The sequence below is a fragment of the Scleropages formosus genome, chromosome 24, assembly GCF_900964775.1.
Source record: "Scleropages formosus chromosome 24, fSclFor1.1, whole genome shotgun sequence".
NCBI lineage: Eukaryota > Metazoa > Chordata > Actinopteri > Osteoglossiformes > Osteoglossidae > Scleropages > Scleropages formosus.
In genome coordinates this window covers 5,436,430-5,454,064 of record NC_041829.1, presented here as the reverse complement: position 1 = coordinate 5,454,064, position 17,635 = coordinate 5,436,430, and the positions used below count along the sequence as shown (strand labels likewise).

Genomic DNA, 17,635 nt, shown 5'->3' with positions numbered 1-17,635 from the left:
ATGTCCCTGGAGTCTTGTCACATATTGACAGAGGTGGAAAGAGGCAGGGCCCAGTGTTCTCACACATGAAGCAGCGTACACCTTTCCACTCAATGGGTAAACCATAAGCCAGAATCAGCCAGATTTTGCTTCAGCCCTCTTAATTAGCATAATGGATAAACCCAGCCCCCAGCCCAGTTTAAGCGGGATCTGAAATGAGCTCCTCTGCCTTGTGTGTCATTGGGCTGTGACAGGGAATGGTTACCTTCAGCTGGGGCCACCATGGAAAGATAAAGAATAAAAATACTGGACATGAATTACCTCTTGTCATTTCTGAGGCTCATTTTCAAGAGTTTGAGAGTGGACAACTGGTTCTCTAAGGGGAGCTGTGATTGGACCCGGGGCATCAGGAGCTTCTGGAGCACAGAGAGAGAGGTAGCGAAGTAGGCATTGAAGAGATCAACAAACCCAGTACGGGTCCCATGTAATAGTTGTATCACAAGCATGTAAATTTACAATATACAGTATGTATCTCTCTGAAAAAGCAAAAGTGAAATTTTCAGTATAGTTCTGGAGTATGAGCTACTGAAAAAAACACCCCTCTGTACCCCTACCCCTCAAACCACACCTCATGATACTTGGATGGGTCTCATCTTTCTAGGTAGGCTGGTTCTCAGTACCTGCTGGTGAACCAGGAACGGGCATTCTGCATGCTTTTGCTCAAACAAGCTTTCTAGGGGGATTGTTGTGCTGAGGGTATATCTTTCGGGTGTGAAATCCACTGCTCTGGGGGATGCTGCTGCCATATGCATTGGCTTGTAGGACAGGAGCAATGGACCCTGTTTGCCTCTGCTCTCTTCTTCTAGTCAAGCTTCAGATCCTACTGACAGACCAAGAGAGACGGAGGCGATGAAGCACATGTGGAGAGTAGGCAGTTTGTGGAGGAACAGCCTTGTCTGCTTTAATGGGATTCTCTACACATCTGTCTGTACCTTTTGTAAAGCACATATGCGAGTCTGTCTGTCTCTGTTGATGTAACATATAATCCAATGTTCAAGGCATGCTTGCCCATGGGGGAGATGACATCTTCCTGGGGAAGTAGGATGAAGGAAGCAACGTTGCCAAACACAAACTGATCCGTCTCTTTTGTGACTGTTAAACCTATAAGATGAATGTGGGCACTTAGAAGCACGTCCTACCCCCATGTGAAACACTAGACTTTGATTTTTCCAAACACTCTTCCATGGGCACCCTTGACCCGAGTGCACTTTTGCCCATTTCACCTTTCTCGGATCACCTATCATACACTGAAAGTGATTTAGGATCATCATCAGTGCCGCAGACCTTATTTAACAGTCTCGTAGAGGAGCAATCAGGATGTTGGGCTGCAGGGAGCTGTCCGTTCAGCACCACAGCTGCTGGCGGGATGCATCCGAGAGGTGTGGGAGTTCATCCTGGCCAGCCTATTCGACATGACACATGCCTTCCTTACATAACCTAACGGGAGAAGGATGGGAGCGTCGCATTAAGCTTTCTTGTTTCCTCAAGCACCATTTTGTACTAATGCTTTGAATTGTGCAACCAGATGAAACATTACAGTGAAACCCACTTTCAACGTGCCACTCTACACAGGAAACATAACAGCAGAGAGCCTGTTCCCTGCTTTCGCTGTAACAGCCCCATATATCGTAAATTAACAGCTTTATTTATTTGTTTTACCACTTTATCAGTATTCAAGTCTTTTACTTCAGTTGAACCTTTGTGTTTTGAGTGTTGATTTTTAATTAATGGGGGATCATTTAGAGTAAATGGTGAGGGGCACTGCAGTTCAATAAAAGATGTTGCTGGTTTAATACAGTTAAATAATTTGACATGCATATGAACATGACTGCGCCTATAGAGCTTAGAGCTTCACATAATTAGATAATTCTGAGCTGAACGCTCAAGCTGTGGTTATTTTATTTGAGACATTCATGTTAAATGTGCTTCAGAGGATCCCTTTGGCTGAGAAAATTGTGCACCCCACTCCCTAATCTGTTAAACGGTACAGTTGGACTGCAAAGTGTTTGTGAGGTGGAATGGATGTCAGTGTTATTCACGTCTTTCTTCTGTGTCTCAACACTGCAGGAACCCAGACAAAGGCATCCAGTTCCTCATTTCCAGAGGCTTCATCCCCGACACACCCATAGGTGTTGCCCACTTCCTATTGCAGAGGAAAGGATTGAGCAGACAGATGATTGGTGAATTCCTGGGCAACAGCAAGAAGCAGTTCAACAGAGATGTCCTGGAGTAGGTATCGCTTCACCCAACCCTCGCCCCTCCTTCCTAGACACAGTATAGTACCCAACATCACCTGTCAGAAAGCAGCCAGACTGCAAAAGTGCAACTCCACGCAACTGCAAACCTTCACTGATAGTCACAGACAGAATATGCTTAATATTCTGAAACTGTGTATGAGAGGAAATTAATATTGACTTTACAATACTTCACAACACTGGATAGGGCCCTTTGATTTTTATGCACTTTTGCTTTTGCCTAACAATACTATATGTCCTGTGAGATAAATATATATTTTCTTTATCTGATGCATTGCGGTTGTACCCTGCAGAAGAAAATAACATGTCGGTGCTTCTGAAGCTTTAAACTGTATCCTCTATGGCATCAGTGAGCTCTAGCACATTGCTGGCATCTTTTAATTAAATCTACACCAGCCTCTGAAATGACTTGATTTAAAGCAACACACACTCTATAGGAAAGCAATACATTACCAAGCTCACAGGTACAGCATGGGGTAAAATCGATGTCAGCAAAGAGAAGCTGTGCTCACAGTATTGCCTGTGGAATACTGAGCGGTGCGTCTATGTGCGTTTGGACGCGTTAAATGGCAGGGTTGAAAAACAGGACGAAAGGCAGGCATGTGGGAGTTGTGCAGGACAGCGGGACTGAGCAATGCAGAAGGAGAGTGTGGAGTGACTCCCATCCTCCCGTTGGAGATGGGTATTAACCAAGGGAGCAGAACGGTTAGAGCAGTACCAGTAGACTCCAGCTGGTGTTTGCGTCTGGACTCCTTTCATCAGCTGGGTTCAAGGGTTTCATCGGAGGTAAAATGCAACAAGATGAGCTTTTCAGAAATGTTCTGGGGCATTTTTAAAGGCAGGTTTGATCAGAATTTTTAAGATCTATCTTATTAAATTCCCAAGCAGTAAAAAAAAAAAAAAGAAGTGGTAAGCCAGACTTACACTTAATGTCCCAAACATCATTTCTTTTCGGATTTCTAAAGTGGGAACAGTCAAGCCCATCCATTACAGGTCAGTACAACTGATACCTCCTAATCCCTCTCAAAGGTGGCTGTGACAAAACATTCCCCCCTCTGCTCAGCAGGAGGACAGATTGGCAGACCTCTTGAGTCAGAGCGGTCATGCTTCATGTTGTCTCACATTTTCTTCTGAAGGAGGTTAGGCGTAAACTTCAGTGCGTGCTCTCGAATGAGATCAAAAGTGCCCCAAGGATCATGCCGTCGTCTGTTCTTACACGAAACACCGTAGGGGCCAGCCGAATCTGTCTTGCGTTCTCACGTGGATTGCCATGGTAACCTTGGAGGGCAGCTGCTTTCATTCCGTGATCATGCACGGTTCCTCCTGGTAACCTCTGAGACCTACTGCATCCTTCCAACAGCCTTTCTGTCCTCAACGAAAGAACTGTTCAGCAACAAATACGTTTATACTGTCCCAAAATCTCTCCTCTTGAACTTCTGATTTACTCTTAATAAAGAAGATGCTCTAAGAAACATCACATCATGACCTCGTCATAGCTTTATTGTTATTACCTTATTGTGTTGAGGTGTAAAATACAGACAGAGGCATAGCCTGTGCTTTTGCTCAAGGTCTGGCACCTTTTTTAGAAAGAGGAACACAAAACTATGAATCCATGTCCTCCGAACATCTGCAAACACCTGATCACATCCCATAAGGCTACAAACAAACGTTTGGGCAGAGTGCTGAGGTACTATTGGGTTAAGCCAATTGATGAATGTTTAAAGGGCACTGGAGTGATTTGGGTTTGACAAAGCCGCGAAATACTTCATGATGTCATATCTCTGAGAAGGAAATCCAGTGAATAAGCCCTCACATTGTTACATCTGACTTTGCCCTTACACTTCCCACATTGGGTGATTTCCCCTGATAAAGGCAGCCTGTGAGTAAGGCCAGTTCAGATCCCACTTTTTTCAGGGTGGATTGCTGGAAATGAGATAGTCTTCTGCCTTGAGCTCCCTCTGCACTTTAAAATGACCTGCGTGCAACGCAATGTAAAAAGTAATAAATGCAGAGGGTGCAAATGATTTCCTGTTCTTCCTCGGAGCCCCCAGTATATTCAAAATTGAGGCACAAAAGATTGTGTGTTGTGACAGGTGCTGACAGGTATGAGCTGGTAAGCCTGAGTCTTTCAGCGTGTTTCGGTGTGCTTTGGTGCCACGCTTTTCGGTAGCGTTCCATTTGCCAATTCAATCTATCATTTTCTCCAAGAGGAGCCAGAAATTAGGGTAATTAGGAAGTCTGCCATTTCTGAGTGAAATTAATTACAATAATTGTTCATATTGAGCTGCTGCAAACAAATTACTCAATTGAGCTGTAGGTGTGTTTACTGTAGTCCCGATTAGTTGAGCACGCTTATTGATTTGCGAGCTTAAAAAGAAAAAAAGGGTAACGGGCACATATTTTTATGCTTGTTTCTGGAAGGGCAAAACTGTATGCCTTGTTAGCTTCTAATTTCCCCATCAGTTTCTTCCAGCAAACACCAGTCCATATGGGCACTCGTGTTTACCTGACTCGAGCCTTCTGCACATATTAATCATGTTAGAGTAAACACAAGGATTGAAACACGCTTGTACCTGACAGAAATGCTAATTAAGATGTGAGTCAGCCTGAGGTGCAGCCCCCTTTGGTGACTCTGACAGCTATTATGCAGATGTGATTGGGTGACGTCTCCTTTGGTTTTCATTAGAGCGATTACAGTTTAATCAGCGGCAGCAGGAAAGAGCAGTCAGCCGTTTCCTCTGGGAAAAGGTTGTTCGTTTAAACGTACAGTTTCTTCCCATCATGCATTGCTGATCTGCATTGGAGGACGGAAGATCTAACTTTAGTAGGTTGAGGTATTAGCCCTTTCTGATCATCGCATTCTGATGTGGGGTCATATTGATCAACTGTGTTTTGCTCTCCAACCATCTGGACTCCCCACAAAATATCTTGCCGTTCATGTGTTGCTCTCGTTGGATGTTCCGTGTGTTCTGCTCCAGTGCTCACCTCTCTGATCATTTCTCAGTTGGTTCTTCACACAGACTTCGGTATCTAAGAAGAGATGGTATCTTTGCTCAGTTCCTAGTCTAATGTGCTATGTTTGATATAATGATCAGGTAGGGTAATTATCAGGCTTGATTGCTGACCTCTTATTTCCCTCCAGATCCTTCTGCTGTTCAATAAGTGATATTCTCAGTTAACAAAAAAAAAAAAATTCTACCATTTTCTGCAAAGCTCATCTTGAGAGAAGTGACTTTGTTTTGCTCATTTTCTCCAGGTCAGACAGTTCCGTTCCAGACTATTGAAATAAACATTGCATCCATATGAGAATTCGGTCAAGAACCTGGAAAAAAAACTGCTAAAACTGATCTCTTAATACACCGACCTTCGAAACTGTCTAAAAAATCCAGCTGATTGACCCACAAGTGTTTTGCTCTTTTTCTGACAAGGAAGTCCATCAAGCTCAGTGCTGGTTTCTTCACACTGAACTGGAGTGAAATGATAGTAGGGGCACTATAGCAACAGAGACAGATGCCTGGCACCACCAATGGTTATAAACTAAAGGAGATGCCCATATTCAACAGCACCACAGCTCTTGGGTTCTCATCATTCCCATGCAGTCACGGTGTTTTGTAGAGGAGTTTTGCGGCAGGTTCTGCCAAAACCATCAGACTGCAGCAGGGCAGGTTGCTTCTCAATGGATTCCCGGTCATTTCCTTCTTGGAGGGACAGCACTCAGTCTCTAGCTTTCTGCTTCTCTACATCACCTGAAGGCTCCTGGGCATGGAGGACTGGACAAGTGATTCAGTCAAGAATTTGGTTCTTTCTGTAACACATAGTTTTTTATTATCAAGTCCTCTGCTATGTTTTCTTCTACAGTCTGTATTTCTACCTTATTGAGCCAGGGGCGTCTTGGGGTTTCCATGTAGTGTAACACTACATTCTCTAAGAGAAGCAGTGATGCTGCATGTGCTCTCCTTGGTGATGAACTTGTGCTCTTGGAACCATTTTAGTAGAGCGGTGTTTAGATCATACTTGCTACATATACAGCACTCTAAGTTCAATAAGAATGGGGCTGTTGGTAAGTAAGGCATCGCTTTTTATGGTTGCTTCTGTGGAATACTCCCTGGAATTTCTATGCAGATTAGAAATTTTTGAAAACTTTCCCAGTTAACATTCAACGTTGTGCGATGGTTTGTGATGACTTGTGGCCAATTATTCAAATGACCCACTTGAAATAAAAAGCGGCGCATCACTAGGGTTCTTCACGTTGAAGCATCAGTCATGACTCATTTAAACGCATTTAATTTCCGTCAAAGTGAAGCAAATTCTCACTTTAAAAAGAATTTTAACGAAGGAAAATATCATTGTTGAATCAGATGGTCTGTCATCGGAGTGCCAGTCATGCATTTTAAAGGTTGTCACTCTTTCATACCTTTTGAATAGCTTTACTTTTTATATAACTTTAGAAAAACAAGATTTTCAAAGAGGTTTCACTCATTAATATTGAACACAGATTCCAAACGTTTGAGAAGAAAGAGTTTTTTCAGGTCTACATTCGAATGACTGCAGTGAACAATGTTATAGCCCACAAGTAAATTTTAGTGCCCTGGCTTCACTCTGATTCCTCTATTAGTCTATATCGTGACTCCAAATTAGGTTTTCTGTGGATTTTCAGATACAAGCTACAAAGTCATCTACCGAGAGCACTGGACTCCAGACTGTCCAATCTGTTCAGCCCTAGAAATAACATTATTCCCCTTCTTGTGTGCTCCCCAGCTGCGTAGTGGATGAGATGGACTTTTCTGGGATGGAGCTAGATGAGGCCCTGCGCAAGTTCCAGGCCCACATCCGGGTGCAGGGCGAGGCACAGAAGGTGGAGCGGCTCATCGAGGCCTTCAGGTGGGCTGCATGCGACAGCAGGTCCCACACATCTCCTTTCCTCCTTGGCCTGGTCAATGACTCAATCAGGAGAAAATGGGCTAGGCGTCAAGACCGTACCCTCCCCAACCAATGACATTATTACTTTTGCTTTGCTCAGTAGTTATTCATTTTACTTGTTTTCAGAAAACTGTGTACAAATCAGACAGGGGTGCGGTGGTGCAGCGGGTTGGACCACAGTCCTGTTGTCCAGTGGGTCTGGGGTTCGAGTCCCGCTTGGGGTACCTTGCGACGGACTGGCGTCCCGTCCTGGGTGTGTCCCCTCCCCCTCCGGCCTTACGCCCTGTGTTGCCGGGTAGGCTCCGGTTCCCCGTGACCCCGTATGGGACAAGCGGCTCTGAAGATGTGTGTGTGTGTGTGTGTGTGTGTACAAATCACATGCTCAGGGTTCTGTAAAATTAGGCAGTGCCCTGCTGAATCATAATATCCTGCATTACCATGCAAAATGGCAAAAATGCATGTAAAGCAAAGAGAATTTTTAAGCACTGATATTGAAATTCATATCTTATTCTGCATAGGAAACACACAGTATAGCACTTTCAAACCCTGCTTTGGAGGACCTGCTTTGTAATTAACTGATTTATTAACAATCATTCATTTTGAAATGTTTTTTTTTTGTTTTATAACTCCTGCACCGCGTGCGCCGTTGAGAAAAAGAACGTCTAATAAAAAATGCAGCCGGTTTAAAAATAACTTTGGTTATATAAGCGGGGCCTTTTTCAGCAGCTGCTCTCCAGAGCTACTGCCTTTGATGTGTCTGCACAAAATGCAGGAGACACAAAAAACAAGAATGAGGCGGTCGCAGTAGATCTGTCATCCGACGAATATCGCGGGCACGTCCTGTCGTGCAGGTGCTCGTATTTTCTTCTGTGGAGGCGCATCGGCGTTCACCGATTTGCGGATGGGAATTTCCCCGCCGTTCATCAATGCCGTGCCAGTGCCGCGTAAAAGAGTATTAAATCTCGAGAACACACACAGGTGGTTCAGGTGGATGTCAGAACGAGAGGCGGCTCATCATTGTTGGTAAACGCGCAAACACGGTCCCCGTGATGCTGCGTCTCAGTCAAAGAGCAGCATCTGGGTCCGTTTGTCAGTCATGTGATGGAATGAATCACCATCTTGGCTCTTGTGTCTTTGTTAAGTGTCACTACATGCAAATGAAGCTCAGACTGCCAAGCTGTCCTTCTGAACTTTTTCTTCTGACATTGTGGTTGCACGCTGATGAAATCTGAAGAATTGCCAGTGTTTACGTTCAACGAGATTAAGGTGTCACCTTCAAAGACGGTAATTGTGATAGGCTAGGAATGGGATAGCTGGTACCATAGTGGTTTGAGCCATTGCCTTTGGTTCCAGAGGTTGCAGATCTGAGCTCCACCTCTGGTTGTAGTACCCTTGAGCAAGGTACTTACCCTAAATTGCTCCAGTAAGTTTACCCAGCTGTATAAATGGGTAAATAATTATAACTTTAATACTGTAAGTTGCTTTGAAAAAAAAGTGTCAGCTTAATGAATAAATGTAATCGAGTTATGGGATGGACTGTACAATGCCTTCTGTATAAAAAGTTGTATTGCAGTGCATTTAGGTTTGTGAAGCCTACTTGTCCTCATGCCCTAGTGTAATAAGATTATTTATTGTCATTGTATACAATACAATGAAATTTAGGAAATGTCCTAATAGAGTAGGAAATGTCCCAAAAAGTTAGAATGAAACTTTTGGTAGACATGCTGACAATTTCTTTAATATGAAACAAAAGTTTAATTAATAGCGGCCCAGTTGCAGGGTAGAGGTCGGTAGGACAGAAGTGCAAGGCAGCATATTTTCCCAAAAAAAAAAAGAGCCTGAAGCTGTTATTGGAAACAAACTAAAAAAAAAAAAATCTTTTTCAGTCTAACATGTGGACTAAAGAAAAATTAAAAGAGAAATGTGAAGAGAAACCCCAGCAAAGCCAAAATGTCAATCCACGTCCCTGAGCTCCAGGGTCTTTTAACAGCAGCTGCCTCATTGTAAATAGAGGGGGTGTGTCCTCACGACTGGCCGGGTGTCCCCACACGCCGATGCATTCCGACAATACTTGTCCCTACAGTTGAGTGCAGGGCCAGATCCCCAGTTCCCAAGGAGCGTTTGGCATGCATTCTGTCCTCATTACTTTTCTTTGCACTGCAGAAACAGGTGGAACTGAAAGCATCACATTCAACTCTGTCTTTCAGTTTCTCATCCCACACTAGGTTTCCCATTCATTTCTTTGATTCCTGTCTCACTAAACGTGTTATCCACGCCGTAATTTTTGTCTTACAGCCCCAGTGACTCTTTAAAATTCACTTTAAACTGAAGTAACTAAATTCCTGACATGAGGAAAGTCAAAGCACCGCTTGCAGTTTCATTTTCAGTGACAGCTGATTTTAACTTTGCTAATTGCAATCTGCATGTTCTCTGTCGAATATGTTGAATGTTTTTATGAAAATCTATGTGTCACATTTTCAAAAAACTGGCAAACAGCTTCAAGAGGAAGCAAAAAAGTGTTAAATGTTTGGAAATAGACAAAAAAAAATACAGAAAGGAAATAATACTGTGTCGGATATCTGTCAGTATACTGTTCTCCCTCACGTGTGTTTTGTGCTGCATGTTTTCTTGATGTACATCACAATGCAGTCAAGCAAGAGGTTTGCTGATTTTCTTTCAAATGAAGTTCATGTACATGCGTTTTTCATTTTTTTATGTGTGTAAAAGGAAGAAAATCCTCAGTGTCTCACTGTAACTCCTTAAGTGTCTGTAGAGCTGCCCTACCAGTGTGTGTATTCTTCACAAAGCAAAACAACCCTCATTACAAAAGCCATTTTTCTACAGGAGGAATCTCTGTGTGTGTGTGTGTGTGTGTGTGTGTGTGTGTGGTGAGTGAGCTCTCATGAGCCTTATAGTGCCAAATAACACTCGGATCCGTATTTAGAAAACATGTTTGCAAGCACTGTATAAAGAAAAAGCAGAATATGGGCTCAAGTTGATGGATTGTAAAAAAAACCCCTGACATTTCTTAATCTACTTTTTTTGCATAACTATATTTGCATAGTAACTAAGTAAAAATCTCATATGTTGTGTACAGTGTTGAGATTCCCTCAATGTTGAGTTGTGCTTGTTGAGTACACACTCTTCTCTGTTGTACATCAGTTGATATTTCCCTGACAAACGTTCCACTTTTCTGTTGGCAGCCAGCGGTACTGCATGTGTAACCCTGACATAGTTCAGCAGTTCCACAACCCAGATACCATCTTCATCCTGGCCTTTGCCATCATCCTCCTCAACACTGACATGTACAGCCCCAACATCAAACCCGACCGCAAAATGATGCTGGAGGACTTCATCCGAAACCTGCGAGGTAAGTTTTTTGGAGACTTTTGACCTTGTGCAAATGCTGTGCTCACTGAAGACATAAGACCTTACAATAAAAAATGTGAATGATGTAATGGATGGTGACAGTGACTTGGCCACCAAGGTTGCTTGGCAACCACATTTCAAGGCCATACAAAAACTCAAAGCAGGTTCACTAGAGATTCTGTTATTAATTTGTGTTCCTGTTAGATAGATAGATAGATAGATCCACCACTCCAGCATATTGCCCAAGTTCACCCCCAGGGACTTGTTCATCCAAATGACCTACACTTCCATTTCATCAGCAATCAAAAAAATTATTTCTGGACAATTCTGATCACTCATGGCAGGTGGTGCCATCCATTCTGTACATATTTTCTGTTGAAGCTCTTTAACAAAGACTCCTACCTGCATTCCTCTCAAAAGGCTGCTTTGTCGATGCCTTTCACAACCATGTCACATACCCACCTACGTGAGCGGGGGTAGCAGAGTGAAGAGACGGATGCAAATGTTAATGAACATCAGTCATGTGCATACAAACTAACTAAGACAGTGTACAAATGCCAAAGGTATTTGGGGAAGTGTCAACGCCTGACTCAAATTGCCTGTGGCCATGGTCTGAAAAGCCTGAGCCCTGGATTTTCTCATAGATTGGGAGTGTACCTTAAAAACAGGTAGCACGTAAATGAAGGAGTTGCATGTCTTTCCACTGCACTACCCTCCACATGACCGGTGTGGCTTCATGGGAAGACTGCTAAGAAACAGACCGATTTTTAATTTTTAATAGCACCGTTTGCCACACGTGCTTTAAAACTGCTTAAGAAGAAAGGCAATAGAGTCCACTCAGATGGCTATGGCTGTGAGAATTTTGTAGCTTTCCTCAGTTAAACAACATTAACAATGAGATTTACCCAGATTTGCCCAGTTTGTTGTTAGTGACCTTCAGGGTAGTTTCAATATTTTAACATCATATGGACTCAGATATTTATAGGACAGAAAAAGTAATACTGTGTCTTGTAATTTGTCAAGAGACAGCCTTTCCTCACTGAAACATTTCCTCAAATACACTGGTACTTGAAAGTATGTGAACCCTATAGGGATGGTCATTATTCTTGTATAGCATATTAAAATAAACTTATAAAAAGAACAAATGGCTGTGATTTATACACCTAATTCCGCTTACATACTTGATTTAACCAATACAACTTGGGGTTCACTTTTTTTTTTTTGCACCTGAACTACTTTTGCGTTTCTGCTACACACACAGTTTCCTCTAAAACAACATATGGAATTGGTCACTACACACCTGTTACGTCAGATAAGAAAGACTGCTTCTCATTAAATAACAATTTCACGGTAAAACTAGGGGACACAAGGACTTGACATACTTTAAAGCAGCACTGTATTGTAAACCTGTATTTGTAAAACTTCGGTTTCCTACGTTTGGAGACACATGTGCCATCAGACAGCCCATGTCCTCTGCTGCTGAAATAATTTGGATTCTGAAAGCTCTCTGAGTTTCTAAGGCACTGGAGCTCTCGTAGCATCCTCTGCCTATCCGCACTGCATGTGCGATCCAACTTAGCATTCAGGGAGGGGCGTCTCCATGTAACGGCTGGCTGGGAGGGTGATGCAGCTGGAACTCGGTGTGCCAACCTGCCTGCCTGCCTGCTGTCGCTGATCCTGGATCTGTGGATCTTTCTAAACCCAGATAATCTAACCAAATCAAATAGAAAAGGTGCCCTGATTTGTTCACATCCTTCTGTTGCCAACCAAAATTGCACGCCTATCCCCCACCCCCACTAAACGGGAGGGAGAAAATTGCTGAACTGCTTTCAGACTGAACAGAAGACAATATTTTAGATATAGATACAGATATTGGATGTATAGATCATTTGTGCAAATCATTACTCTTGTAAATCTAATAGCATCAAGGATAATGTGAGTTCCTCCTCTTGTCATTTCACTCGTCTCCAAATACAAGCTTGTTTTTAAATATTCAGGGCATAGGTCATCGTGGATGTGTGAGGTCTTCTCAGATAAGCCGTGAACCTCCGTTTAGTGGGTAGGTGTGTCAAGCTAAATCCAAATTTAGAAAACAGTTATTTTTATGTAAAGAATTGTCTGATTTTGCCTTGAATCAAACTGTCAGCACAGCAGGCACGGTGGCACAGTGAGTAGTGCTGCTGTCTCACAGCGCCTGGGTGGTGCAAGAGGACATGGGTTTGATCCCTGCTCAGTCTGTGTGGAGTTTGCATGTTCTCCCTGGCTCTGTGTGGGTTTCCTCTGGGTGCTCTGGTTTCCTCCCACAGTCCAGAGTCACCCATAGTGTGTGAGTGACCGAGAGAGTGTGTTCCACTGATGTATGGATGAGTGACCCATTGTAAGTAGTGTATCTAGCAGTGTAAATCACCTTGGTGAATAAGGTGTGTGGGCTAGTAACACTACATAGTATCCATTGTAAGTTGTTATGGTGAAAAGTGTCTGCTAAATTAAAAAATGTAAGTCACCTTTCTCCATTTGAAGTAAACATGCTGTACAGTTGGCCTAATTTATAAAGAGCACCTTTAACAAAAAATTAGCATCATGCTCAGATCCTGTGGGCCATATTAGAGTTGTTTTCACACTTTCAGTTTACTCATAACATATCATTTAGATGTATTCTGATTAAGCCGGATATGTTGTACACGCATGTTGTAATTAGTCATGGTTTTTAGTCGGTGTGTGAAGTGTGTCTATCCAGCACCTGAAGTCATTTCCAGTCCCTCGAGGGAGTGCGGATGATGTCAGCAGGACACTGTGGTGGGATGTCTGCTCTCCTGATTGCGGCTGCTGTGCGGGCAGCTCTGTGACCTTTTAAGGCGTGCTGTCCGACTCTCCGGACTCGGAGGCATCGCTGTGCCGCACATCTTCATCTAAAATAAGCGCGCAGATGACAGCCCCGTACGAAGTGGCCTAATGAGGTGTTCCTGGCAGAGAACTGCCGGTTGGGCCTGGGTGTTTACATTTCATTAGCCTATCTCCAAAGTTGCTTACCATTATTTATCCATTGACACAGCTAGGTAATTTTTCCTGGTGCAAGCTAGGGAAAGTGTCTTGTTCAAACATGCTAGAGCTGGGATTCAAACCTGCAACCTTTGGGGCCAAAGGCAGCCTCTCTAACTGCTACACTGCCAGATGCCTTTGTATTTGCCTTAGAGAGGCACCACCTATTCCAAATATCCCAGCAGGTGTGACAGTGACACCTGAGTCTTGTCACACGGCTCTGAAATAATCAGTGGCTTGACCAGGTCCCATTCTCTGGTGGGTCTGGGCTTCGAGTCCTGCTTGGGGTGCCTTGTGATAGACTGGTGTCCTGTTCTGGGTGTGTCCCCTCCCCCCGTCCAGCCTTGCGCCCTGTTTTAGGCTCCGGTTTGCCGCAAGCAGTTTCAGATGTGTGTGAGTGGAGGTTGGATATGGATTTGCCTTGTAAGGTCAACACCTATTGGCAGCATCAGTATGTTTGTAAACCTCCTCCTCACATCACCGTTTCCTTATAGAAATCATCCGCAAGGTTACAATTATGATTTTATCTATTCAATTTGCTGTGTTAAGCTGCTTAAAGCTATTTACCCATGTATACTGCTAGGTAATTTTACTGTAGCAACTCAGGGTAAGCACCTTCATCTGGGGTACTGGAGCAGGAGATGAGATTTGAACCCAAGTTCTTGTAATTACAAAGGTGATAGCATTAGCCACTACACCACCTCCTGCCCTTGAAGGTGGGGAGTTTGTGATAACTACAACTCACGGTTAAAGTATGGGTCCGTGGGGTGCCCCATGAACTGTCTCACTGAAAGTGCGTTGAAGACCATGAGGGTTGATCATATCAAAGCTTCAGACTACATCCTGAAAAGCTGCAGCCCAGCTGGCTTTTAGACAATATTTTCTTTTTTTTTTTTTTTTTAATTACCGGCTTATTTACACCTGAAACAACAGATGGAGGTGACATGCAATCTAATAATTGCACCAATAAAGAAATTACAAGCTGAGGTGAAACAGACCAAAGTGCAGCCTTCCAGAACCAAGGTTGGCCACTGCTCTTCTTGGACTAATTTGGCTCCAGGGATTGAGGATGGTGACATCCCAAGAAATGAATCAAATAACACATCTCAGTTTTCTTGCTGCCCAGGTGTCGATGATGGTGCGGACATCCCCCGGGACATGGTGGTCGGCATTTATGAGAGAATCCAGCAAAGGGAGCTCCGCTCCAATGAGGACCACGTCACATACGTAACCAAGGTGGAGCAGTCCATCGTGGGCATGAAGACGGTAAGAATCAGCAGTTCCCGGGGGTGCTGCACCCTACTTTCAACACACACCTTATGCACTGATCTAGCTGGAGGCATAATGCAAATGTACAAAAGTATAATCAGGGTAAAGTGGAATAGTGCTGCAGCAGGTAACACTGGTGGCCCACAGCTCCTGAGCTGCATCTTCAGGTGTAGGTTTGAATGCATCTCGAAGCATACAGAGTTTCCATGTTCTCCTTGTGTTCCTAAAGGCATATGTGGAAGAAGACCCTGGCAAACCACTTCTATTCCCTCCCCTGCCACGAACAGCACACGAAAACCGCATTTTACCCAATCTCACCAGTGATTATAAATCGTCTTCAGACAATCAACCTAGAGCTGTAAGGAAAGTAACACATCCTCAGTGAAGACTAGATTAAAGTGTCAGCGGCTGCCACATCACACCTTTAATCCCTCTCTTCTCAGTGCGGCAGGCAGCCAGCGCTCTACATCCATCTGTAATCCTCCCATTCAGCCCACGACCACCATTAGCCGGAGTCACGCAGTGTGGATAGGATGCAGAGCGCAATGTGGGGCCACTATGGAGATGCTGTTTTAATAATCTTTGTAGCGTGTGGACAGGAGCTGCAATGGTTTACAAGTCGTCTTCGCTGTATGGGCCTGATCTGTGTTGACCTTCCGTGTGTTTGCCGAGCGCTTGTTGTAAGGATTATGTTGCGTCTAGCCGGATGAAAACAGTTTCACTCCGATGGTTGTTCCAAGCGACAAAATCAAAGCTCACATTTAGATGCAGGTGGATGGTGTACAGGAATAAAAGAGCCGCCATAAAGTATTCTTCTGAAGGAAGTTCCTCTTTCAGAACGAAAAAAAGTTTTCGCATTTTGTTGTGCGCGCAACAGCATTCTCGACAGAACCAAAGAAAAAACTAAAGTCAGATATGACGACACACAGGGATAGGATCAGATTTTGTGTTTTATTCATTCAATCTATGATTATTCAACAGTAAAATGTGATTTAAAAAATAGGATGAAGGATTAATGTAGAGAACAACCTACTCTTCTTTGGTCAAATCCGAAAATAAATCCAAAAACATTCTTTGGAAATCGTTACAACATAATGTCAGTCCTTCTTGTAATATTAGGCATGCAGAAAAAGAGTACAGTACATGTCATGCTTTTGGAAACAAAGATATCAGGCATAGCACTGTAACTGCATGTGAAACGGTGGATATTTTACTTGTCACTTTATGAAATGACAGCTGGGCACTGAGAGAGTAAGTTGTGGTAAAACGGCACCGACACAGAGTGAAAACAAGAGTAGATTCAGTGACAGTTTCTCATGACCGAAGATGGTTCCGGACCACTTCAGCCGCCACATTTGCAATTTTATAAATTAACCGTTTTCATGTTTCTTGACCTAGAGCTGAGAAAAATAATCCATTTAAAACGTAAGAAGAAAATGAATGTAAAACGTAATAGGACTGAAATTTTTAATGATTCGTCATCTGATATATCCATCCAACCTCTTGTCCCGAGCAGGGTCTCGGTGGTCCAGAGCCTATTCTGGGATCACATGGCGCAAGTTTATAAATGTATACAGTACTCTGCAAAAGTCTTAGGCGCAAAAATATTAGTTTTAAACGGTTATTTGTCTTCTACATTAGTGTCAATGACAAAGAGCATATTTTAGATTTCCAAGCATTCCTTTTGCAAAAAGCTGCAGTTTTGTATGTTTTTAAAGAAAGAAAGTACACACACTATGTATGAAACCACTTATCCCAAGTGGAGTTGTGACAAACCGGAACCTAACTCAGCAACACTGGGCACAAGGCTGGAGGAGGAGGGGACACCCACAGGACGGGACTCCAGTCCATCGCAAGGCACCCCAAGCAAGACTCGAACCCCAAACCTGCTAGAGTACAGGACCCAGCCAAGCCTACTGCGCCAAGTGGTTGTTGATGATGAATCATTACTAAGCTTTGTAGGAAGTTTATTAATTAAGAGCATTATTTCTGGAAGCATTCTCACTTTACAGCTTTTTTCCCCATATGCCTAAAACTTTTGCACAGTACTGTATATTTAAGGGTTTTGGCTGCAAAACAAACAAACAAACAAACAAACACACACGCACACATTTTCCGAACCGCTTGTCCCATACAGGGTCGCGGGGAACCGGAGCCTAACCCGGCAACTCAGGGCGTAAGGCTGGAGGGGGAGGGGACACACCCAGGACGGGACGCCAGTCAGTCACAAGGCACCCCAAGTGGGACTCAAACCCCAGACCCACCGGAGAGCAGGACCCGGTCCAACCCACTGCACCACCGTGCCCCCTTCTGCAAAACACAATAAACACACACACACACACACACATCTTCAGAACCGCTTGTCCCATACGGGGTCACGGGGAACCGGAGCCAACCCGGTAACACAGGGCGTAAGGCCGGAGGGGGAGGGGACACACCCAGGACGGGACGCCAGTCAGTCACAAGGCACCCCAAGTGGGACTCAAACCCCAGACCCACCGGAGAGCAGGACCCGGTCCAACCCACTGCACCACCGTGCCCCCTTCTGCAAAACACAATAAACACCATTTTCGTAACTTTGGAGATAGCAAAACAGTTATATGCATCAAGTTGCCTTCTTTCCCTCAACTGTAAAAATGTTTGACAAGTTGCGATATTTCCAACAAGATCAAACAATCCCTATAAACTGAGCTTTTTTTGCAAACGACGATAAATGCCAGCCATTCATTTAGGAAAACCACGAT

At 43.8% G+C, this 17,635-nt stretch overlaps 1 protein-coding gene across 3 annotated transcripts in view; it reads left to right on the top strand.

Moving 5' to 3' along the window:
* The window catches only part of LOC108936599 (IQ motif and SEC7 domain-containing protein 3-like), a 101,875-nt gene that overhangs the window by 68,625 nt on the left and 15,615 nt on the right, over positions 1 to 17,635 (top strand). For all 3 annotated transcript variants that reach the window (XM_029248846.1, XM_029248844.1, XM_018756079.2), the window contains 4 exons: positions 2,107 to 2,268; positions 7,053 to 7,175; positions 10,418 to 10,584; positions 14,749 to 14,888. In XM_029248846.1, the coding sequence (XP_029104679.1) occupies positions 2,107 to 2,268; positions 7,053 to 7,175; positions 10,418 to 10,584; positions 14,749 to 14,888 (592 nt within the window). The remainder of the gene's footprint in view (positions 1 to 2,106; positions 2,269 to 7,052; positions 7,176 to 10,417; positions 10,585 to 14,748; positions 14,889 to 17,635) is intronic.